This window comes from Nelumbo lutea, chromosome 8 (genome assembly GCF_056320005.1).
Source record: "Nelumbo lutea isolate HS-2025 chromosome 8, American lotus-T2T, whole genome shotgun sequence".
Classification (NCBI taxonomy): Eukaryota; Viridiplantae; Streptophyta; class Magnoliopsida; order Proteales; family Nelumbonaceae; genus Nelumbo; species Nelumbo lutea.
In genome coordinates, this window is record NC_142691.1 from 59,870,569 (window position 1) to 59,896,985 (window position 26,417).

General features: G+C 43.4%; 1 protein-coding gene across 4 annotated transcripts; it reads left to right on the forward strand.

Moving 5' to 3' along the window:
• Positions 1–340: 340 nt before the first annotated feature.
• On the forward strand, positions 341–26,131 carry LOC148844445 (Tetratricopeptide repeat (TPR)-like superfamily protein). Of its 4 annotated transcripts, XM_088957338.1 has the most exons (5): positions 435–899; positions 4,906–5,038; positions 5,174–5,262; positions 21,753–21,866; positions 24,816–26,131. In XM_088957338.1, exon 5 carries the CDS (start codon positions 24,921–24,923, stop codon positions 25,857–25,859), a length of 939 nt encoding a protein of 312 aa, XP_088813464.1. In that variant the 5' UTR covers positions 435–899; positions 4,906–5,038; positions 5,174–5,262; positions 21,753–21,866; positions 24,816–24,920; the 3' UTR covers positions 25,860–26,131. The 4 variants fall into 4 exon arrangements, with proteins under 4 accessions (XP_088813460.1, XP_088813462.1, XP_088813464.1 ...); XM_088957334.1 differs by lacking the exon at positions 21,753–21,866 and having other exon boundaries at positions 341–899; XM_088957335.1 differs by lacking the exons at positions 435–899; positions 21,753–21,866 and adding an exon at positions 919–945.
• Positions 26,132–26,417: the final 286 nt, after the last annotated feature.

The window sequence follows — 26,417 nt, forward strand, 5'->3', positions numbered from 1 at the left end:
ATTTTATTTATTTATTATTTACTTTTATCAATACATCTAAAAAATAGTGCATATGTAAATCTTTTTTTTCCATCTCACTTGATTTTCATTCCAATCTAAACACTAGATTAAATGGAATCACCAATTTTGAATACTTTCATACTGATTTGGGCAAAATCCTATTTTGTATACTTATTATTTAAATAATTGCAAAAATAAGGGATATTCAAACTCTTATTTGGTCCTAAATAAGATATAACTCTTGATCAAAACATCCATTGAAGATAGGCACATGAATGTCCCAATTTTGGCATCACTTAACCAACTCACAGCATAACTAAAATGTAAGTCATCTCATATCATAGAAGCCAAAAATCATACTCAATTAACCCCTCTCCAGTTTCAACCTATCCCTGAAACTATATAAATAAATATAAGCTGTATCTTTCTAAACTAACTAAATAAATAAATCTTCTCATTTATGCACCTTATAAACCCAAGGCTTTCATTATCTGAACAGTCTCTCTCCGCCGTGCTTTGTTCGTTCCTTCCCTCCTCTCTTTCTTTTTCTTTATTTGTTTTTTTAATTTCGGGGCCTCGATCCAATCGAACTAATCCTCTGCAAATTCCCAAAATATCCTCTCATTAAAGGGCATGCTCGACCTTTGATCTCTCATTTGGTTTCTCAGATTCGCCACGGAGAATCTTTCCAAGGGAGTTGAGATTTCTAGGGTTTCTTCCTTTTGTATTTTGAGCTTCCTTTCTGGTTGGTTGGGAGGCTTACTTTCGAGGGCTCTGGTCGTCTTGGGTGCTTCGTATTCGCAGATCTGAGTTTCGGAGACTCGTGGAGGCGATTTCGCAGTTCAGTTGCGCCTGTCAAGATGTTTTGGCGTATGGCGGGATTGTCCACCGCGTCTCCTGTGAGTTGGCGTTGTTAAACCTTCATTTCTTTAGATTAATCTTCTGGTTGTTTGATTGAATTTTTTAATTTTCGTTTTTTTTTTTCTAACGGCGAAATTGTTTTTGGGAGGAATTTCTCTTGTTCTCAAGCTATACAAATTGATTGCTTATGTTTTTTTTTTTGGTTTTTTATCCCGTCAGTTTATGCTCATGAAATGGATAATTTTGTAATTGAAAAATTCCGTTTATTACCTGTAAATGCTACGTTTGGCCAGATTGCCACTTTCCGGGCCCCGAAGGATTGAGCTATTCTTTTAATCAGTGATTGAAAATTGAAATGCAATTTTATTAGTTATTCTTTTTGGTTCATTACCTCCTTTTTCAATGGAAGTGAAGCTTGAATAGAAGTCATATTTGGTTAGGTTTGAAGAGCACGTTTTTGAAGAAAAAAGATTGAACTTCTATTATCGTTGTGGTATAAATACCTAATTTTCAATTTTCAGTATTCTTGTCTTGGAATGGGGTTTAATAGATAGCAGGAAAATTGTTGGGGCACCTGTAAGAATGAGTGCTATTTGGGGCATTTAGAGATAGTGCTTATGCTACATTTATTTCTCTCATGCATACGATGGTAGGGGCCTCTAGAGTGAAAGACTTTAGGATAATAAGTTTAATCACCAGTTCATATAAGACCATTGCAAAAGTCTTGTGAAGAAGGTTGATATCTATTCTGGTTGTGGTTTTAGGGCTTATTCAAATGGCTTTCGTTGAGGGAAGACATATTTTGAATAGGGTGTTAATAGTAGGTGAATGCACAGGTGTAAGAATTGGAAGTGGGAGAGAAGGTGTGATTTGCAAACTTGATATTTAGAAGGCATATGATCCATGTGGAGTGGGGTTTCTTGGAACAAGTGATTGAAATGATGGGCTTTGGGGAGAAACACAGAAGCTGTATTTTTGCTTGAATTTCTACAACTTCCTTTTCAGTGCTGGTCAATGATGTGTGAAAACTTTTCCAAGCAACAAGGGGGTTAAGACAAAGAGATCCATTATCTCCTTACTCTTTGTATTGGTGCTGGAAGTGCTGGGCAAAATGATTATTAAGGGAGTGGATAGGGGGATGCTGGAACGTTTTAGAGTTGGAAGAGAAGATCTAACTATCTCTCACTTGTAGTTTGCAAGTGATACTCTGATTTTCTTGGATGTTAACGGTAGATCAATGTGTTAAGACTAAGAGCAATTCTCAAGTGCTTTGAGGTGTTGGCTGGTCAGAAAATAAACTTGAACAAAAAGTGTCATGATTGGTGTTGGTATTGTAGTTGGGATAAGGCTTGGATGATGATCATTGATATTTGTAATATCTCGCAAATATCATTAGAAGCTTTTGCAGGGGCTTTGGGGGAATTTCCATTTACATATTTGGGGCTTCTAGTTGGAGCAAAATCATCTTCGCCTTCTATTTAGCAACCAATCTAGGATAGGATTGAACAAAGAGTGGCAGGTTGGGTGAGGAAACATCTATGATTGGGTGGATAGTTTTGATTAAGAGCATCCTATGATTTCTATCTAATATCTGTCTATTATTTAAAGTTCCAGCCTTGGTTGTGAAATCAATGAAAAACTTCAGAAGGGCTTCTTATGGATCATTAGGAGCCAAGTAAGAAAATACCTTTTGGTGAAGTGGGAGCAGGTGTCTAGGGATAGGAAAGATGGGAGTTTGGGGTTTAGAAGGTTATGCGATCTATGTCCAAGATTGTTTAGGTTGAGCAGGAAAAACATCCAGTTTACAATGCTATGAAGTTGTTTGGGGTTCTGTTGTGGGGTGCCAAAATTTAGAAGACTGCTTCTTGATTGGGAGGTTTAGCAATATGTTAACTTGCTAGCTAAGTTGCGGGCAGCGGAGCTGAACTTAGGAGGGCTGATTTAAGGTGGTGGAGGGAGAGTAGCAAAGGGAGGTTTTCTGTAAAGTCATTCTACAAAACATTATTAGGGAATCAGTTTGAAAAGGAAGACATTAAAGGTGTTTGGCGCTATCCTATTCCTCCTAGGGTTGAGGCTTTGCATGGTTGGGGGCTTTGGACAGCATACTTACCCAAGATTACATAAAAACAGGATACCCAGTTGGTGGGAAGATGTTATCTTTGCCAAGTGGAATTGTTGTTATGCAAAGATCATTTATGGGTATTTCTCTTTGTTTAGAATGGAGATGTGGGTTCCAAGATCATTGAAAGAGATCTTTTGCACTTTGGCCAGCCTTAGGAAGGCATAGATAGTTTGGAGTTGTGTGCTTTTTGCAATATGTTGGGAGCTATGGAAGGAAAGAAATAGAAGAAATTTTGAAGATTAATATGAATGTCATAATTGTCTTGTCTCAATTATTGGGAAAATGAATTTTGGATTGGGTTTTGATTCTTCCAGAATTTGCAGATGTTTGTAAAGACTTATTCAGATCTGGAGTTCAGCCAGTTTTAGAGTTGGAATGGGGGGAGGGGATGTTGCAATCAAGGGTTTAAATATTGATACGAGGCGTATCGTATTGGTATTGGTCAGAGGGGATATGGGATACGCTATGATTAAACCTGTATCTCTTGAAACACGCGTATCGGAGCAATACGCATTCGCATCGGCCCGTATTATGTTGTATCGACTGATACACACTGTTACGGAACGATACGTCGTGTTTCTGCGCGCGTGCACATTTATCCATTAAAAAGGCCACTGAGTGATTCGAACACGAGTCACCCAGAGTTAGAGCTTAAACGTGTGCTTGATCCACTAGGCCGCTTTTTATCTTATGAAAGACAATGAAATAAAATATTTTTTTTTCTATAGTGTCCACATTTAATTTGGACAAATTACATTTTTGTTTAACAATTCTAGCAAAATAAAAAAATAATAATATTCAAAACAAATATTTTATAAACTAATAGAATAAATAGTTTCTTAAATCCACATTTACATAAAAAAATTTTTTATTCTCAAGAAACTTATACAATTAAAGATATTAATAATAGAATAATTATTTTAATACTTAGTATTTATAAATTTGAATATGATATGTATCTTAAAATAGTTTCTTATTTGCATTTTTTGACGTATCCATATTTTTTCGTCCGTATCCATGCGTTTCTAAAGTGTATCCATATCCGAGTGGTTTGATATGATACCTGATACCAATACTTTAATCCTTGGTTGCAATTTTCTTTTTGATGCATTCTGTACTTATTTATGGGTAACTTCTCATCACCCCTCCTTGTGCTCTTTTTCTTTTCTTCTAATAAAATTTCTTTTTTATTTATTAGAAAAAAACTCAGAGAAACAACCAATACTTCGTAAGAATTACCCAACAACTCAACCACTACCCAAAAACAAACTTCTTAGTGATCCATGTAGCTAAAGTTGATAATCAAGTGGCAGTTCTGTAATTTCTGACATATGTAGCTAAGGTTGATTTTCTCTAAATTTAAAATTTGTGGTTGTTTCTTAGTGTGCCAATGGGTTAGGCCATCAGAAATTATAATAGTCAGCATAAGTAATAAAGATGAAAATTTAACACTTGGCATTCTTAAAAAGTCTTTTTTTTTTTAGTTTTCTGAAGGTAAATGTTGGTTATGTGGGTCTGATGGTAAATCTTTCTTTAGGTCTCTTTATTCTATTTTATATTTGCTTTTTTCAATTATTTCTGTGTTTTTTTTCTGCAAATTGTCTTCTTTTGCTGGAATGTTCTATATTTTTTTGGTGTTAATTTCTGCTATTTCTGCAAATATAATTTCTGCTATTTCTGCATATTGGCGTCCACTTGACTTGTATAGAGATGTTAAATGCGAAAGAAAAAAAAAAAGAAATTGTTTTGAGTTACAACAAGCCTCAGAGTTAATGAAACCTACAATGTAAGGCATGGGGTTGGCTGAAGGAGTTCATAATCATTTTTTTTGATGAATAGAACTGTTGGTGACCATTGGATCACCTTCTCTGGGATCTTATTCATAATCATTGACAATGCTCTAACTTTTCCCTCTTTTTTAGGGCATGCCAAGTGTGAAGTGTTTGGTTGGCCAAGCAAATTCCACAGTCACCTGTTGTCTGTGTGTGACTGTTCCCATCAATCCATCACCATTCATTATTCTCTGACCGTTTATTAGTATGCAGAGCCACACAGGTATGTATTGGGTGGGTCATGGGTGGATGAGAGAGACTCAGTGACCCACTCAGCTCCATAAGCTCTAAGCCCAAACTCTTCCTTTAGCTCTCTGGGATTTGACGAGTAACTTCAGGATTCTTCTTTGATTTTCAGCTCTACGCCCTTCAATCTGTACATTCTTCTGTTGGACAAAATGCTCTCCGTTCCAGTCTGCAATTGAAACAACTAACCACTTAGTTCAGGTAGATTCTGTTGAACTAAATTTTTTGGTAGGTAGATTCAAATAGACTTACTCATTTCTTCTTTTTCTGTTCTTAAATCATCTGAAAGCCTAGGTTAGCCTTTTGGAGCATTCTAAGGAAAAAATTATTACCTTTATCTTTCTGAGCATTCAAAGGAAAAAATTATTATGTTTGAACCATTGGTAACCTCTAGAAAGTTAACTACAATTCTTTAAGCAATACATATTTTCCTCCAATAATATTCAAAGGAAAGCCCAAAAAAGAACTACTTAAAGTGGTTTTTTCCCTGTAATATAAATTACTATTTTCTTAACTGTGATTGCTTGTTTGGTATTTCTCATTTGAAAATTGAATTTCTTCCAAGGAATTAAGAGGAATCTTTATATTTTCTTTTTCTGGATTTTTAATGAATGTAATCATTTTTTTCTTGTTATTTTTATGTTACTTGATTGTAGTGGGTTCTAAGCTTGAACGGGACTTGCGTTTTAGGAGGGGAATCAGAGGTTTGGATATTGATATTGTCTTGGTACTTCAAATTCTACAAAGGATTTTATTGGACCTCTCAAAATTGGATTCTCGGATGTGGATCCTAAGCTCATTTGGTGCTTTTACTTGAGCCTATTTTTTCAAAGCCTTAACTCAACCTTCTGATAGTCTTAGGAAACCCTTTCCAGCTAAAAGGCTGTCTTAGTGCTGCTGGGGCAATAATGCAATTTTTACTTTATTTTTTGATCGGCCAAAGCCTTACCTCAACCTTCTGATAGTCTTAGGAAACCCTTTCCAGCTAAAAGGCTGTCTTAGTGCTGCAGGGGCAATAATGCATTTTTACTTTATTTTTTGATCGGCCAAATATAAATACCAATGTTGGCATCACCAACACAACACTTTGGCTCTCATTCTTCTTCTTCTCTCTCCTCTCCTTTCCTCATTGTTGGGTAGCTGCCCAACAGATCATCTTCGAGGGAGGATAACCTCCAGAATAGGGGAAAGTGAGAATGAAGAGAGAAAGAGATCAAATCTTCTTATTTAACCCTTATTGTAAGTACACCTCTGTATTTATATTCAGTCTTGCCTTCAATGTAACTGATTTACAGCAGAATTTTAACCACTTGCCAGCTTGTTTGATTTAGTTAACTCCAACTGTCTTTGCACTGGCTTCCTTATGCTGAGGTGGCCGTAACTGATTAATAACAGAATTATAACAACTTGCCAACTTGTTTGATTTAGTTTACTCCAACTTGATTCAGTGAACTCCAGCTGTCTTTGTATTGGCTTCCTTATGCTGAGGTGGCCTTCTTCTTCTAGAATATACTTGTAGTTCCTGTCCCCTTGTGCCTCTAACATCTCCCCACTCCTCAAGCTGGTACTTGTCCTCGAGGCCAAGGTGTGGAAAGTGTTGCATCAACTCGGTTCAGGGCTCCCATGTGGCTTCTTCATTTGGTACCCCTTCCCAGCAGACTAATGCCTCTTTAATAAAGGCTTGACCTTGTTTCACCCATCTATATTTCAAGATATCCTTGGGTCATAGCTGTAGCCACCCTTCTGCGAATTCCGGTAATGTTGCATATGTGGTTTGTGGATTGATAACTTACTTGAGGACATAGACATGGAAAACTAGGTGTATTTTGGAGTCAGTTGGCATTTCCAGCTTGTAGGCTAGTGATCATATGTGTTGTAGAATTTTGAATGGTCCATAGAACCTAAGGGCAAACTTGTTGTAGGGGTGGGAGGCCACTGAGGTCTGTCTATATGGTTTGAGCTTTAGGTGGACAAACTCGCCTTCCTAGAACTCAACAAGCATGTGTTTTGCATCATAATAACGCTTCATCAATTCTTGAGCATGTGTCAAGTGAGCCTTCAGTTTACAAATGATTTCATCTTGGGATGAAAGACCCTCATCAACCGTTGCATTAGCTGAAGACTCTTTTCATAGGGTAGAACTGATGGTGGGTCTCTGCCGTATAATGCTTTAAGTGGTGTCATACTTGCTAAGACTTGGAATGAGAAGTTGTACCAAAACTCTGCCCAAGGCAGCCATTGTATCCATTGTTTAGGTCTGTCCCCCACAAAGCATTGTAAATATGTCTCGATGCATTTTGTGTGAAGTGCCTTGTAATTTGAAATATTCTCTCCAAAAATTGTTGAGGAAGGTTGTGAAGGGATGGGAGATCCATCATATGGACGGACGAATCTTGCAGGAAGGTTGGGAGAAATTTCAATTTTTTTTTTCACTCCCATCCGGGAATCGTGTTCCCTAATTTAGAAAACTGCATTTTTAAGGTTCGTTCTTGAAACCAAAACCGGACCGGATCTGAAACCAATAAGAAGTGAGGAATATACCTAATACGAAGTAGCAGTAACTCCCAACGCAGGTGTTCACGCCCAAAGAGAAGACCAAAACCCGCCTCCACTAAAGATGACATGATGTGTAGTGAAACAGGATCAGCAGGGTGGTTCTTGAGCAAGAACATGAATTATTCAACAAGAGTTGGGTAAGGGCTGGTGAGTACGACTTCAGATTGTTTCTTCTACCAAGAAACAATACCAAGAACACTTCTTGATCAGATCTACAAGTGGAGATTGAACTGGGTAGGGGCGGCAATAACTGGGAAGAATTCTGCAATTTGCTGTTGTATGTTTAATCTAAAGAATTTGCCCCCTATTTATAGCCTTCTCTGGATCAACCTCTTAATCTAATTAGGAGAGAGTTTCCTAATCCAAATCTTATATTTGAATATGGATTCTTAAATGGATAAGACTTATCTTATCCTTTAGCTAATCCTAATCAGTTTGAAACTGAATTCGCCCCCTTTTTAATTAACTAACTTAAGCCTAGTTCGAATTGGACCTTAGTTCCATTAAGCTTATGTACTCACTTACTCTTTAACCTGCTTCCAGTTGGTTCTCTTTGTATCGTGTGGGACCCTAACATTGATCTACACATCAACCACATGGGTTCAATCCAACATTTGTTACAAGGCCTGGCCGAATTCACCGTAAGAGATAGTGAACCCTTGAGTCTATCACCATTGGCTCTTAATGGGCCCAACATTTACTCTAAATGGTTATTGGATCCACCCACCTTATGAAAACCCAAGAACTGTGGGCATATGCAAGATTAGCCCATCAGGCATTACCCTCAATGGTCGTACACTTAACCTCTTTGACCGTAATGATCAAACACTGCCCAACAAGAGATGACCTCTCCCTTGGCTACAAGGTACAGTGCTGCACTCTCTACTCACATAGATCCCAAGAATTAGAACCTTTTGCAAACATTTTGATATATATATATATGTTTATATAAATATATTTTGCAAAACCAAATTTCAACGTTTGAAATCAACTGCCGACAGTTTAGGTTTCCATAAGAGAGAGTGCCTTCCATGATCATTCACTTTGTCCTTCAAAGGGACTGATCCTGCCACTATGATCACCCACTCAGGTGAATTCTCGGTCTGTCCCAACATACCTAGGTTTTGACCCCTTCTAAGGATCTCATTGATTGGCATATCAAAGATAGCCCAATTCGACACCAGTGCAGTACTATAATCGAGTCTAGGGGTCAGGTGTAACATTCTAGTTTTGCCCATCTATCTCCAAGGCCTAGGGCAATACTGGAATTTGGTCCGGTTTAGGGTTTCAAGAAAACTTACACTGCATGTGCCTTAGGTCTCACCCTGACAGTTGAGACAAGCCACCCCAACCAACTTGGCGACACATCAATGTCAACCTTGGTAGGATAAATCTCCCCAGATCTATCCAACGACTGTGAAGATTCTAAACTAACACGAGTCTTATAAGTGTTCTGTTTAAGGGTATTACACAGAAACACATCACAATGACATGAATCAATTATGTACTTTATTCATTTACAATAAATGTCAAAAGATACATCAATTTGATTGGAGCTAAGGGCATAACTGTCTAACAGGTTGGGTCTCTGTCAGAGACGATTGCGTTTGGTGTCCCACAAATGCTTCTGTAGCCGCTGTGTAAGGGTGTATTAGAGGTATAAAGTGGTTGTACTTTGATAGCCGGTCAACCTCCACAAGTAGGACTGATTTGCCTTTTGAAACAGGCAGTCCCACGATAAAATCCATTGAGATTTTCATCCCATACTTGGTTTGGGATGCTCAAGGGCTATAGGAGGCTGGTTGGTTGTTGGGCTTCATACTTTTGTCTTTGGTAGGCATCACAAGAGGTAATGTAACTCCTTACTGTTTTCATCATGCCACTCCAATAATAATGTGCTGCTAGATGCTCGTAGGTTTTGAATATGCCTGAATGACCCCCTATAGCTGAATCATGAAAGAGTCGTAATAATTCTGCTACGTGGGCTGACTTGGACTTGATAACCAATCAACCGTTGTAATAGAGTGTTGAGTTACAAACTGAATAACCTGGGGTCAAGGTTGGATTTTGGGCTTATTTGGCCCTTGATGGAGGGAGATTTGGCCCGACCCCTTGGCCACGTGACACGTGGAAGCAACCGAGAGTGACATGGCAGAAGCGCCAGCTCGGCACGACAACGGGTCCACAACCCGAGCTCTGAGAAAAGGAGTCTCGAGCTCCCCCAAAAAAGGAACCCACGACTCGAGCTCCCCAAGGAAGAACCCGAGCTCTCCCTTGGAGGTCCTGAGCCTTACAAGGAGCGCAAAGTGCAAAAACCCGAGCTAATCCACCCCGGGGCAGTTCGGCCCACACTTCTATCCGGACTCAAGACTTCACATCACACACCACTTCGGCTCCAAGTTGCCTGACTGAAAAAGCGTACTTGACGCCTAGGAAGCCCGTACACGGAGGCGGCGTGCCTGATTGATTAGGGGTCCGACACACGACAGCTGCCCTCCAACGGCCACCTGCCACCGCCATCTCAGACGTGGTAGAGACGGCCCCGACAAGGAAGACAATGGATGTTATGACACCCGAACTGGCATCTGGCAGAGGTTATGACACCCGAACTGGCGTCTGGCAGAAATGATGACACCCGATCTGGCGGAGGTGATGATACCCGATCTGGCATAGGTATGGGAGTGAGTGTACCAGGGTGATTATAAAAGACCCCCTTCCCCCAAAGAAGGAGGTATGCAATTCTTGTGCTTTCTGGTCTTGAAGTCCCTCATTCCCCTTGCCTTCTCAGGAGCACTAATTTGAACTTCGGAGTGTTCCAACTGGGTTCCTCCCCGGAAGTCTCCAATTTCTTCCTTGTTTCAAGCACCTCCAATTCCGTCATAGGTGAGGTAGCCGACAACTAGGACCGACCGGATTGTGCATCATCATTTGGCGCCGTTTGTGGGAAGACTTCAAAAAGCCTCCCCTAACCTTTAACTCTCTCTCTCTCTCTCAAAGAAACCTTACCTTCCATGGCTTCCTCCAGCAGCAACAGGCAGAACGCCGATTTGAATGCTGTAGGGGAACACTCTCAGCCTGTCACTGTATGCATCGGATAGTTCACTGTCCCCCTCTCGACGGACGGAATCCCTAGCCTCAATGCACCAAGCATGGTGGCCCCTGTGAGTGTTCCCCTTCCCCTCCCTATCGAGACAACCTTCGCTGAACCGACTGCTGTCCCTCTGGCGGCCAGCCAAAACCAGCTCGATGACTTGATGCAGTGCATGCGGGCAATGCAAGCCCAAATGCAGTAGTTCCAGCAACATCAGCTCCATGAGCAACAGATACCACACCACATTTCGCAACATCACTACTAATAGCAGTTCCCCCAACTGCCTCTGAACCAACCACACCTCCCACCTCGGCACCCTGCTCCCAAGCCGGTCAAGCCCTCCCCTTAGGGCGGGCGCTTTCACAAGGGGAAGCCTCCTAACTTCAGAACCCCTCCAGGAGCCAAGCCTCATCCCCGGGCATGAGGGAAAGACTAATTACCTCTACCTCACAGCTCGTCGGCGGATCAAGAACCTCCTTGCCGATCAAGTCAGCACCTCGGCACTCTAAGTTTTAGCTCCCGCTCGCAGAGAACCGATTCGGTGTCCTGGCCACGGACTACCAACAGTTCGGGCCCATCGAGCTCGACAACACCGAGGCAAGCAACGCCAATACCAGGCCTTCCAAGCAGCAGCGGAGACGCCGACGAAGTCGCCGAACTACCACCTGCATCCTGCCCGAGCTCCGAGGTAAAGAAGAAACAAGCTCAGATGAGGTAAAAGTTGCCCCTATTCTTTCAGTCCCTTTGCCCCTGTCCTTAGAACTCCTTGTGGTTTCCATGCCCAAAGATTTCAAACTCCCTCCCCTAGACAAGTATGATGGGTGCTTTGACCCCAATGACCACGTCGATGCTTTCCAGTCCCAAATGCACTTGGCGAGGGCCAACAAGTCCTGCATGTGTGTGGCTTTCACTACCACCTTCAGGGGAGTGGCCTGCACTTGGTACAGGAACATGGCCCCCGGGTCGATAAGGAGCTGGACCCAGTTTGTGCAAGTCTTCACCGCGCACTTCGTTACTAGCAAGCGGTGTCCCCGAATCGAGGAGAGCCTCCTCGGAATAGTTCAGAGGGAAGGAGAGTCCATCCGGGGCTATGTCAAACAGTTCAATGACGCGTGCTTGCAGATACCGCGTCTAAGGATTGAAAGCGGGATCGGAAAAAGGAAGAGGGAAGGCGAACCCTCCAACCCAGATGACAAGAGAAAGAAAGGCCCACCTCAGGGGACGAAGCCAAGCCAACCGTTCCGAGCTCCCTTGGCAGGTCGGACGGACTACACACCCTTAAACACGAAGCGGGCGGAGATCTTAATGACGATCAAAGACGCCCCGTATGTGAAATGGCCACCTCGTCTGAAGGGAAACCCGAACGAGAGGAATAAAAACCTGTACTGCAGTTTCCATAGGGACCACGGTCATAGCACCGGACATTGTAATAATCTCCGTGACGAGATAGAAGACTTATCCGTCGTGGGTACCTAAGAAATTTTGTACAACATAATAATAACAATAATAGTAATAAGACAGGTCGGCAGGGAGAACACAACAGAGATGCTCCCGAGTCCAGCAGCCGGCCAGCCGAACAACAGAAACAACCCCCGGAGGAAAGGCCAGTTCGGGGAACGATTCATGTGATTGTTGGAGGGTCAATTGTAGCAGGGTGCACCTCGGCAGCAGCTCGGGCATCAACCCGTGAGGCCGCCAGAGAAGAACAAAATCCCCCAATGCGGCCAAGGACGGAAGACCCCTTCACCGAGGACGATGTACCCCCACGACGGCACCCTCGTCATAAAGGTAAAGATCAATGACTTCGAGGTCAGGCGCGTACTGGTTGACTCGGGCAGCTTGGCAGATATTCTCTTCAAAGTCGCGTTCGATCAACTTCAGTTGCAGGGAAGTGACTTGAAACCCGCAAACACTCCTTTGGTGGGCTTCAACAGAGAAGAAGTCAGGCCCCTTGGGAAAGTGACAATACTTGTGGAAGTCGGCACATGGCCTTGCGTAGTCAGACTCAACCACGACTTCTTGGTGGTCGCAACCCCCTCCCCATACAATGCCATAGTAGGTCGGCCGATCACCCATATCCTACGAGTGGTGGTCTCCATTTATCATTTGGAAATGAAGTTCCCTACAGACTTCGGTGTGGGGGTAGCGCGGGGCGACCAGCTCGAGTCTTGCAATTGCTATGTCGCCGCCCTAAAGGGAAAGACCAAGGTGGCCAGTGATCTCGAATTGGAGCGGCCTACAGAGCAAGGCGAAGAACGAGCTGTGCCCACGGAAGAAACAGTCGCTGTCCTGACCCAACTCGGACGCTTCAGATCGGTGCTTCTGTCCAGGAACCCCTACGAACCGAACTGGTAAGTTTCTTACTCTAAAATTTAAATGTTTTTGCATGGTCCGCAGCAAAGATGCCCGGTATAAACCCCGACCTTATAACTCAAGCTGAATACTGACCCTGTAGTTAGGCCTATTAGACAGAAGAAATGCAACCTAGCCCTAGAGCGCTGGAGGACAGTCAATGAGGAGGTCGAGAAGCTCCTCGCAGCAGACTTCATAAGGGAAGTTCATTACCCGAGCTGGGTGGCCAACCCTATTCTTGTAAAGAAGGCAAACGGCAAGTGGCGCATGTGCGTCGACTACACCGACCTAAACCGAGCTTGTCCGAAAGATTGCTTCCCCCTCCACAGGATCGACCGCCTAGTGGACGTGACCTCGGGACATGAGTTGCTAAGCTTCCTGGGTGCCTACTCGGGCTACAACCAAATCAGGATGGACCCATCCGACGAGGAAAAAATCGCCTTCATAACCGAGTTCGGCCTGTACTGCAACAAGGTTATGCCCTTCGGACTGAAAAATGCTGGGGCAACCTTTCAAAGGCTTGTGAATAAGCTGTTTCAACCCTTAATTGGCACAAAGATAGAATGTTATGTAGACGACATGGTCATCAAGACACAATTCTCACATGAATTAATACAAGACTTGCATTCTGTCTTTCAAATTCTACGTCAATTTAGCATGAAACTAAACCCAAGCAAGTGTGTCTTCGGTGTCACCTCGGGTAAGTTTCTGGGGTACATCGTCAACCGACGCGATATTGAGGCCAACCCGGAGAAGATAAAAGCCATCCTAGATATGAGACCACCCCGAAAAGTGAAAGGGGTTCAGAGGCTAAACGGCAGAATAGCCACTCTGAGTCGTTTCATGTATAAGTTAGCAAACCGTTGCTTGCCCTTCTTCAAGGCAATAAAAGGCAGATGGTTCGAGTGGAACCCGATGCCAGCTCGCATTTGACGAGCTCAAGAAATACCTCGCCAGTATCCCAGTGTTGACCCGGCCCGAAGAAGTGGTCAGTTCGGTACTAGTAAAGGAAGCAGATCGGGTCCAACGACCCATCTACTATGTTAGTAAAATATTGCAGGGAGCAGAAATAAGATATCCGGAGATAGGAAAGCTATCCTATGCGCTGGTCATTGCGGCCTGCAAACTCCGTCTATATTTCCAAGCCCCTACCATCATTGTCCTCACCGACAAACCCTTGAGGCAAGTATTACTCAGGCCCGGGGTCTCTGGTCGATTGACAAAGTGGGCCATCGAACTCAGTGAGTATGACCTCCAGTACAAGCCACGAACCACTTCCAAAGCTCAAGCCTTGGCGGATTTTGTTGCAGAATGCACGTTTAGCTTCGAGGTCCTCAGCCCGGTTGAGCACGAGGCTCCCAGTTCGGGTGAGCTCGGTGCTCCCAGGCCGGTTGAGTCCGAGCCCTGTGAGGTCGCACCCAGTTCGGTATCTCTCCTGGTTAGGCCGAGCGCGAACTGGGATGAGGAGCTCTGGATCCTTCACGTAGATGAATCCTCAAATTAGCAGGGCAGCGGAGCCGATGTTGTTCTCCACGGTCTGAGTGGCACGAAACTGGAGTACGCGCTACGCTTTGAGTTTGCGATATCCAACAATGAGGTAGAATACGAGGCGTTGATAGCCGGGCTAGCCCCGACGCAAGAGGTAAAAGCAAAACACATAGTTATTTGCAGCGATTCCCAGCTTGTGGTCAACCAAGTTACAGGGGAATACGAAGCCCGCGAGCCAACTACGATCGCTTACTTAGCAAAGGTAAAAGAGGCTCTGCTTAGCTTCTAGTCACACTTCATCAAGCAAATACTGAGGTCAGAGAATGCTGAGGTTGACGCTCTGTCCCGGCTAGCCAGCACCAGTGACAACACCATGAGAATTGTGTACATAGAGGACTTACCTCGTCCTAGCATTCTTCGGGGGGCAGAGGAGATCGCTTCTGTCGCCCAAGAAGAATCGAGCTGGATTGATCCACTCGTGAGCTTCCTGCTACACGGAACCCTCCCCGTAGACCGCAACACTGCCAGGAGGGTAGAGCGCCATGCAGACAAGTACGTCATGATAGATGGACGGCTTTACCGAAGATCTTACACGCTCCCTTACCTACGTTGCTTGCGGCCTCCCGAAGCCGAGCTCGTACTCCACGACATTCATGAAGGCCTATGTGGCGGACACCTGGGGGGTAGGGCCGTCGCTCAAAAAGCACTACGACAGGGGTACCAGTGGCCAACAATGAAAGCAGACGCCGCCGGGCTAGTCAGGAAGTGCGAGAAGTGCCAAAAGCACGCCAATATTCACCACCAGCCCGCCGCCGACCTCAAGTACCTCACCAGCCCGTGGACCTTCGCACAAAGGGGTATCGAACTACTCGGGCCATTCTCGCTAGCAACAGGAGGAAGGAAGTTCCTAGTAGTGGCAGTAGACCACTTCACCAAGTGGGTTGAAGCTGAAACTCTCGTAACCATCACAACTCGAAACGTCTAGAACTTCTTCTGGAAGAACATAATGTGCCACTTCGGGCTACCTCGGGTGCTGATCTCTGACATTGGCAAGCAGTTCGAGGACATCAAATTCCAAGAGTGGTGCCAAGACATGGGGATCAAGTAAAACTTCACGTCGGCTGCGCAACCACAAGCAAACGGTCAGGCAGAAGTCACGAACAGAGCTATCCTCCGCGGAGTAAAAGCCAGGCTAGACCGAGCTAAAGGATTATGGGCAGGCGAGCTGCCCAGCGTCCTATGGGCATACCGAACTACAGAGAAGAACGCCACCGGAGAAACTCCCTTCAACCTCACCTATGGCACGGAGGCAGTCATCCTAGTCGAAATCGAAATCCCCTCACTTCGGTTGGAAGCATACAGCGACAATACTAATAACGACGAGCTACGTACCAACCTCGACCTACTTGACGAGGTGAGGGACCTCGTATACATTAGGACCGTGGCGTACCAGCAAAGGGTAGCTCGGTACTACAACGCCAGAGTTAATAGATGAAACTTCCGCGTCGACGACCTGGTCTCCGCAAGGTCATGGTACCTGAGCCCGGCGTTGGCAAACTCGGGCCGAACTGGGAAGGACCCTACCGAGCAATGAGAGCACTCGGGGGAGCATACGAGCTCTAGACCCTGGAGGGTAAACAGATACCCCGGGCATGGAACATCGTCAACTTAAGACAATTTTACCTATAAATTATCAAACTAAGCAGGCCATGAGCCACTACCAGAGCCTAAGGGCCAGAATGCCGAGCTAACAAAGACCTCGGCACCCTAAGGGCCATAATGTCGAGCTAACAATGACCTCGACACCGTAAGGGCCAGAATACTGAGCTAAAGATGACCTCAGCACCTCATCAACGAAACAATCTGCACAAGTATGGATCCCGAGGTGCATAGCCCAGGGCCCAATTCAGCCTATGTTCATTAACTCGGGCGGAGAACAGATCAGGCGCATAGCCTTACTATGTTAACTCGCCTCGGGGCCTAAGTATAGTAGTTCGACAACATAGTCGGATCGACGAAAAGAGAAAATGACTGCCCAACACTTAGCCAAAAAAGGGGGACTATTCATTGCAAAATAATTTTGTTTACACTTCATTCCAAAAAAAAAAAAGAAAAAGAAACAACGGCAACGAGCTCACAGGCCCAGAGGTACATCTTCCTCGCCTTTAGAAGGGACTTCGACAATACCCGAAGGTCCCGCTTTGTCTTCGGAATCCGCGTCATCATCAGCTGTAGCAGCCATTTCCGAAGTGATGCGCAAAGTGGTTATGGCACTAATGTCAAGCTTGGGGTATGTGTTCCTTATCATCCATCGGTTCAACTTGAAACCCCTTCTGTACGAGCCCACCATCATGTCATCAAAGCGCGGCAAAGCGATGTAATCGTTAACGGCCTTCACCTTCAACTCCTCGATGGCCTGAGAGAAGATCTCAGTCTTCTCTCTGATATCATTCTGAAGGTACCCGACCTGATGCTCTAGGTCCAGCTTTAGGTCCGCCATGTGTTTCACCACCAATCTAAGGCCTCGTTGTCCCTCCGAGACCTCGTTAGCTCGACTCGCGCAGCACGGGAATCCTTTTCGGCAGCTTGCGCTCGCTTCAAGCCCCTCTCCACCTGGATTGTTAGAGCGTGGATAGAGGAGTTCACCTGCCAAAACGAGAACAAATCAGCCCGGCAAAAAAAACTACTTCGACTTACCACCATGGCATGAGTAGCAACACACGCTCCTATGTGTTGTGGAGGAAGATCGGCCCATGCCGCGACCTCCTCAGGGCAAATAGCCTTCTTACTTTTTCGGAGAGCGTAGCTCGGCGCCAGCACGCTCCCAGCCCCATCCTGACTTCTCGAGCCTGAAGGCACAACCGGGTATAAGCAGTATCGACATAGGGGACTCTTGCCGCTTCCTGAACTGGAGGGGCCACCTTGGGCTCCCCAGGAGGCTTCATTCTCGGTGCCTCGGGCTTCGCAACCCGGGAAGGATCGGCACGGACCCGCTTAGCAGCTCGCTTCCTCCTCCTCATACCATCACAAGCTCGCACCTCAAGTCTTCTCTGCCTCCATAGCACATGCAAAAAGAGCTCGACGTCAAAAGACGAGAATAAAAAACAAAGCAAAAGCAAGCCTCTAAGCAAGAAACCTACTCGAACTCAGACCGACCTGGATGAGCTTGGCCTCCGTCAGGTAGACTTTGCATTTGAGTCCAAGCCAAGCCCAGTCCTGGAGGTCCTTCACCGTTTCTTTATCTAACGTGGCACCGGGATTAGGAACGACCAATCCCCACTCGGTAGGAAACGGCCACCCTGTAGCACTTCGAACCACGGAGTAGTCCCGCTTCCATGTTGGGACCTTATTCGGAAGATCGTGCAAAAGCTTGAATCTCGGACGAGGAGACAAGTAGTAGGCTTGCCTACGCCCGGGCAGGGGACCCACCTGCTTGCTTCTTGAGCATAAGAATGGCGGATAAGATTTCCAGGTCCAATGGAAGGCAGTGTTCACAACAAAGGGAGATGGTCCCAACAAGGTTACGAATGGAGTTCGGGTGGAGTTGACCGACAGTGACGCCGAAGTGATTCATGACCTCGATGATAAGGGGATGGAAAGGAATGCGTAGCCCGACAACAAGTTGCTCTCGGAATATCACGATCTTGTCCAGAACGTGCTCCCAAGGAAAGTCGCCCGGGGGTAAAATATAAGTATACTCCCTGGGCAGGTTATACTGAGCGATAAGGGACCAAAGTCTCTCGGGCGTCATAGTGGAAGGCCCGAACTTGTCTGGCACCCGACCTCGACGGGGAGGTGGATGCCAAGCTACCCAAGGTGACTCGGCCTACGGGCTCGAACTCGAGCTCTTCCTCGAGCTCTACCTCGGGCCCCGCCTCGGACTCACTAAGGCTGTTAGGGGTAGCAGCTCGGTTTGTAGAACCAGCATCTGACCCCCTAGAAGACTATCTAAACTACCCGAGCTAGACATTGAATCAAAAAGAAGGCTGAGGACTCACCGGGGAAAAGCTACCGGACTACGAAGAATGACGCGAGCTGATAGCCTTGGACACGAGCTCAAGAAACGAATGCTGAAGAATGGTGAAGGAAAGTGACCAGGGCCCCCCACTATTTATAGCTACTGTACTCGCGCATCAACGACCAAGATCAAAACCATCCAACGGCTCCCCGCAAAACCGGTTGCGCCCCCCCCAGGAGAAGTCAGTTTAGCGCGCATTTTCGACGTTCGAAAATTTAAAATCGTTTGGCGTCCGTATGTGAGTTGCACACAACCCGGGATTGACCCCTGGTCGAACCAAGCCGACCCTGATCGGGCCAAAAACACAAGTAGGTCAGACCGGAGAAGCTCCAAACCAAGGCCAAAGCGTCACGAGGCAAATCCATCCGTCATCCCGTGAACTCCCCATGCCGGGTCAGGACCTCGAGCATGGGGAGTGGGGGGCAATTGATGGAGGGAGATTTGGCCCGATCCCTTGGCCACGCGACACGTGGAAGCAACGATCTGGTGGAGGTGATGATACCTGATCTGGCAGAGGTATGGGAGTGAGTGTACCAGTGTGATTATAAAAGACCCCCATCCCCCAAAGAAGGAGGTATGCGATTCTTGTGCTTTTTGGTCTTGAAGTCCTTCATTCCCCTTGCCTTCTCCAGAGCACTAACTTGAGCTTCGGAGTGTTCCAACCGGGTTCCTCCCCGGAAGTCTCAAATTTCTTCCTTGTTTCAGGCACCTCCAATTCCGTCAGAGGCGAGGTAGCCGACAGCTAGGACCGACCGGATTGTGCATCATCAGCCCTTAATTGGGCCAGTTCTGTATCTTGAAAGGCTTCAGCTTTGAGCTGCTCGAGTAATGGATAACTGGGTCTGGAGACTGTGAGCTGTGCCAACTCAGGTAGCCTGGATAGAGCATCAACTGCTCTATTAGTTGTACCAGGTTTGTATTCTATAATGTAGTCATAGCCCATGAGTTTGTGGGTCCACTGCTGCTGTTCAGGTGTGTGGAATTTCTGAACAAGTAGGAATTTCAAACTCTTGTGGTCTGTCTTGATGACAAATTGGCAACCCAGTAGGTAAGCCTACCACTTCTGGACTGCAAGTACAACGACCATGAGCTCGTTCTCATATGGTTATTTACCTTGATTTTGTGGTGAGAGTACTTTGCTGAAATAGGCCAATGGTTTCCCCTCTTGCATTAAAACAACTCCTAGACCTGTCCTCGAAGCGTGACACTCAAGCGTGAATTGCTTTGGGAAGTCGGGTAATGAGTGTGGAAATTGCTTGCTTTTAGTTAGTGAAGGCTTGCTGGGCTTGCTCACTCCATTGAAATGCATTTTTCCTTAATAATTGGGTGAGTGATGCTATCAGCCTTGCATAATGCGGTATAAAGCGCCTGTGGTAGCCTTTGAGGCCTAGAAAAGCCCGCAAGGCCTTGACTGATGTAGGTGTTGTCCATTGTTGAATGCAAGCAACTTTTTCTCGATCAGGCATGACCTTCCCTTCTTTGACCACACAGCCTAAGTATTGGACTTGTTTTTGTCCAAAAACACATTTAGTAGCCTTTGCATATAGTTGGTGTTTTCTCAGAAGTTCCAAAGTGAGAGATAAATGTTGTAGATGAGAAGCCCAATCAACACTATATACCAAGATATTATTAAAGAAGACTAGAATAAAGCGGTGCAAGTGGGGATGGAATACCTCATTCTTGATGGCTTGAACGGTTGCCTGTGCATTTGTAAATCTGAAAGGAATGACAAGAAACTCATAGTGGCTATCATGTGTACGAAAGGCCGTTTTAGGTACATCCGCCGGATGCATTTGAATTTGATGGTAGTTGGCTCGTAGATCAAGCTTAGAAAATATGGTAGCAGCATGTAAATCATCCAATAACTCATCAATGATTGGAATGGGGAACTGGCCCTCTATTATGATCTGATTTAGAGCTTGATAGTCTACACAAAACCTCCATGTTCCATCTTTTTTCTTGACTAGAAGGACGGGTGCTGAATATGGGCTTGAACTGGGCTGTATGAATTTTTTCTCTAGTAATTCTTGAACAATTTTCTCCATCTCTTCCATCGGAAATCTGGGATAGCGATAAGTTCTAACATTTGATGGAGCTGCCCCCGGGATGATCTCAATTTGCTCCATCTCATTTCTATGATCTCAGTTCTATGGTCCATGGGTTCTTGAAAGACATCTGAATTGGTGTTGAGTAACCACTGGAGTGCTTGTTGGTTTTCCAGTGGCGTGGTTGCTTCCTTTAGACTTGTTAAAACTGGGCTGGTATTCAATCCCATATGCAATAGGAGGGGTTGCCCTTCACTGCAACTAGTCTTGAGGATGGCTCTTAGTCCTTCCTGTTGTGGTGCACCCTTAGCCACCTCGTTCAGATGATACTTGTCCATTAATGGAGAAATCCATTGTTAGTCTTGACCATTGTAGCCACTGCACACCTAAGGTTGTGGTCCAGAGTTGAATGTGTTCGGTCGACCCAATCTTTTTAGTCGATTAAACCTTTCTTCTTGCAATCTTGCCTAACCCATTGCCGCTGATAGGGAGGTGGGTTGGATGGACTTCACTTCTATTCTTATTTCTTCCTATAGGCTGCTGATGAAGCAACCAAGCAATGTAGTTTCAGGCCACCCATGAACCCTTGTCGACAGTCTTTCGAATTCGATTTGGTAATCCCTCACAGATCCAGTTTGTCTGAGTTTTGAGAGATTCTCATCATAGTTTTCAAAGCTAGTGGGTCCAAAGTGGATGCACAAAGCTTCTATGAATTCTGACCAAGAAACTTGTGGATGGGTTCGCCGGAACCATTGGAACCACAAGATCACTTCTCCTTCCAGGTTGAATGAAGCGACAAGAACTCTTTGATGGCTAGGTGTATTGTGGTATTCAAAATATCTTTCTGCCCTAAAGATCCAGGGTATGGGATCCTCACCTGAATATTTTGGGAAATCCACTTTTGCTGAACGAGTTGAGGCCAAGCCACGCTGACCGCCCCCTTGATTTCTGCTATTTCCTTCTTGGTCACCATCGTGGTTTCCTTCCGTCTAATTTTTCTCCATTTGCGTCATCAACATGGCTAGTGTCTGCTTGATTTCTCGTAAGCCTCTTGTGGTCTTGTGCAGATGGACCTCCATGTGATCCGTCTGATCATCCACAGTTTCTGACCTTGTACTCGGCATGGTGTTGCTTGTTGCAGGTTCTGATACCAATTGTTGGGTAGCTGCCCAACTCAGATCCTCTTTGAGGGAGGATAACCTCTAGAATAGGGGAAAGTGAGAGTGAAAAGAGAAAGAAATCAAATCTTCTTATTGTAAGTACACCTCCGTATTTATATTCAATCTTGCCTTCAATGTAACTGATTTACAACAGAATTATAATAACTTGCCAATTTGTTCGATTCAGTTAACTCCAACCATAGTTGTCAAGGCGAGTTCCAAGTTGGCAACACTAAAAAAGTAAAAAAAACTAATAATTAAAAAATTTAGTTTCATAGAAGATAGAACCATAGTACCATACCTTTTGGATGATTGAGTGTTGATCTTGAGTATTCTTTTTTTCTGCAACTTTGCCTTAAATAAGAAAACAAATTAAAAGAATTAATCAATCAATAATAAATCAACCTTATCATTAACAAATGGAAGAAGAAGCACTACAACAAAAATAAAAATTATCATAAGAATTCAAAATCAATCCTTTAAGGATTAAAATACATATCTTGGTTGATGCTTGGTACTTTAAGAAATAATAAGATGAAACTATGAAAGTCATGAAACCATTAAAAAATAAAAAGCTTAATAGCATATAATGAATAAGTATAAAACTATAAATGATCTTTCATCTCCACAAGTCCACAAAAAATAAATATGAAGTTTAAAACTCTAAATGTATCATAGATACAATCCTTAAAGAAAATTCTCTATTCTCTAATTAATTGGAGTGTCTAAGAAGTAAGAACCACCAACACCTCCATTGAATGCACCAACATCATTAGCACCATATCAACATCTTCGTTTTCATCATCATCAACATGATCATCTTCAACATCAATATCTTCTTCATCTTCCTAATCTTCCATATCTTTGTCCCACATCGAGTCTTCTTTTTCTTCTTGAACAACATTTTTGCCTTTGTCTTGTCTTCCAGACTCACTTCTCCCACGACCACCTCTACCTCTACCTCTACTTGGAATTCCAGGTCCCCCACTTGCATTTCCACGTCCATGTCCACTTCTCCTTGACCTCTTTGACCCTTCAAGGATTTCAGATGCCCTTAATGCTTCATCAACTTAAGTCCATGTAAGATCACACCCTTCATAGACCAAGTAATTTGAGGGGTCTTTCCTAGTCAAGCCCTCATTGGTTTCATCTACATCATCAAAGCAAATAGGGTCAAATTGCTTTGGATTTGCACGCCTTGTTGTAAATCTTTCTCGGAGGCGTTGGATGCATTGAATAAATACAAGATCATTGAGCCTCTTTTGATCAAGCCTATTCCTCTTTTTTGTATGAATCTACATTCACAACAAAATAAGAAAAATTATAAAAATAAGTATCTTAACTTTCATAAATAATTTCACAAAACCAACCATTAGGTCCATTACTTAGAACTTACATGCTCAAAAGTACTTCAGTTGCGCTCACATTCAGAAGAAGTGCATGTAAGGCCTAATATGTGTAATGCAATAGGCCTAAAGTCTGGGGTGCAATCAATGTCCACAGGGCGCCCAGACGCCTAGGCGTTGGAATTTTAAAATGCTTGTTTTATTGAGTTTTTACTCTATATATTCTTTTCTAAGTAGGCAAGGCAACTACACTAAATATTATCACTAAAAAGGAGTCTAATCCAACTAGGCAAGGCAACTACACTAAAAAACTAAACTAATAAAGTAATAAATAGTTAAATACTAAAGAAATTTAAATTCACAAAGAGTCAAAGACATACCTTTGACTTTGAAGTGAATGTTGAGCATTGTCCTTGAGTGCTCTCTTTTCTAACTTTTCCTTCAACACACACACAAAAATCATTAATAAATTAAACAAAAAGCATTGTAAACTTACAATAAATGAACAAATAATAATAGGAATCAAATCAAACACATATGACATACCTTGATTGAAATTTATCTATTCTAGGCATTTAAAGGAAGTAGGAGCCAAATCAAGCAATGAATAAAACCATAACAAAAAATAAATATGGCCCTTATCCAATTCTCCAAAATCTCCACAAAACATGAAGTTTATAGATGATTAATAAAGAAAAGTATCTAGCTAATTTATCGATAAAAAAAGTATCTAGCTAATTTTAGTATCTAGGTAATAAGAACCCGCAACCCCTCCACTAAATCCACCAACATCATCAACAGCACAATCAGCATCATCCGCATCTTCATCGTCTTCATCTTCCCCATCAAGCTCTCCGACTTCATCTTCATCTTCATCTTCATTATCCTCAATGTTTCTATCCCACATTGAGTCTTCATCTTCTTCTTGCACAACACTCTTTCCTTTGTCTTGTCCTCTACCATCGCCTCTTCTACGACCACCTCTACCTCCGCTTCTATTTGCACGTGTATACACCGTATATGCACTTCTCCTCGGCCTATTTGCACCCTCAACAGCTTTTCAGTTGCTTCTATTGCTTCATCAACTTCATTCTTTTTATACACTGGTTTTGGGACAAGGCTTACTTAAGTTTGGAATTTGGGTTTGAATGAAAATGAAAAAAAAAACAAAAAGATTAGATGTATGAGAATGGCAACTAGGTGAATTAGTTTTTGTTTAGGAGGGCTGGACTGCAGTGGCTTTTGACTTTCAAAGCTATATTTGGTGAGAAATCAGAGCCTAAATAGCTTATCTGGAGTGCTTTAAAGCAGCTGAACCAGCTTAGCTGAATAGCTCAGCCCTCCCAAACAGGCACTTAGATTGAGTAACCTCTAATTTCTATCTAATGGAATTTATAGAGAAATTTATTGTAATAAATTCGTAGCTCCACTCATGCATAGTTCTAAATCTACAAAGATCTGGTAATTATGCAAACAGGGAATGGGGGATGATTGGATGATTGATAAAAATATGGCAACAATTTAGGGATGTAATTTATCAAAAAAATTTAAGGATGTTATAATTTTTAGATGTGGCCTTCCAAGAGATTAACCTGTCAATTAATACCTGTTTAATTTTGTAAAGTTTATATAGACTTTTTCTTGTCTGCTAACAATTACTGACTTAATCTTTGAACTTCTGGATTTTACCCATTGAAGAAAATATGGGCCAACAACTTCTGCCTGTTCGATGCTAATCTGAGTAGGTCTTCTGGCAATTATCGACCAGTAGTAACACAAGTATTGCCTCCTGATAAAAAGCAGATGACAGATGAAACTTTCAAGATGATTCTTGCCACAGCAGAAAATAATCCAGTCTCCAGCAGGGAAATTTATACTGTTTATGTTGAGAAGCTCTGCAGAGGTGGAAAACTATTGGATGTTGCCAGATTACTACATCATCTACGTAATAAGCAGTTATTCTTGAGTGCAAAGACATATAATACCCTCTTGAGGGCCGCTGGTGAAGGGAATGATTTTGAGCTTCTGTCTCAGATATTCAAGGATTTCTTGGTCTCCTGTCAAACTTTGAGTTCAATTTCGTATTTTAATCTTGCCAAGGGCCTTTCAAAGGCAACAGATTCTGTACTTTTACTTGATTTCATAAGAGAAGTATCAGAACTAACATTTCCAAGAAGTGCAACGGTCATAAACAGGATCATTTATGGCTTTGCTGAATACAAGCATATTGACAAAGCGTTCTTGATATTTGATCAAATGAAGAGTCTGAAATTTAAGCCAGATGTGATAACTTATAATACAGTTTTAGCAATGTTGGGACAGGCAGGTAGGCTAGATGAAATGTTGCACGAGTTTGCAGCCATGAAAGAAGCTGGTATGGTCCCAGATATCGTCTCTTACAACACTTTGATAAACAGCTCGCGGAAGGTGGGCAGAGTGGATTTGTGCTTGATGTTCTTACAGGAAATAGTTGAAAAGGGACTGGAGCCAGATTTGCGAACTTATACTGCGATGATTGATAGCTTTGGGCGGTTAGGGAATGTTGAGGAATCATTAAGACTCTTCACTGACATGAAAAGGAGAAGCATCTGTCCTTCGATCTATGTATATCGGTCATTGATAAGTAATTTGAAAAAGGCAGGGAAGTTGGAGTTGGCAATTAATTTATCGGCGGAAATGAACTCGTGTGCTTCAGATCTTGTTGGTCCAAAGGATTTTAAAGTGAAAAAACAGGTAGCTTAAATTTTGGGGTAATTTGATTTGACGAATAAACTATAGAAGAGGCTAGAGGAACGTTTGTTGCCTAAAGAAAATGAAAACCGCTGGAGTTTCTATGATTTTGGGCTTAACCATATAAACCCCCTCCCCCATCTTGTACTCGATCTTTTCTTTTTCTTTAATGTTTCCCGTAGGGTTGTGTTGTATCATGTACTATAAGATACTCAATGTCTGAACTTTCACTTACGAAGAAAAAGGAAAAGAGGGATAGTGACCTACAAAATAATTATGGAAAATGCCTATGATAAGTTGAAATGAGATTTTATAAGAAGTGCTATTAACAATGGGATTTCATTAAAATGGATAAATTGGATAATGAAGTGTGCAACTTCATGAATTAGGGTTCTAGTGAATGGATCTTAACCCCTTCAAACCAAGTATACATATAAAACAGAATAACTAATAGATGATTGGCTAATATTTGCAGAAGCCAATTTAGAAGACAGTCACTATAAAAAATCTATATTACTATTAAAACTGTGAATGAGAGAGGAGGTTTTACGTGTAAATTACACTTTGAAT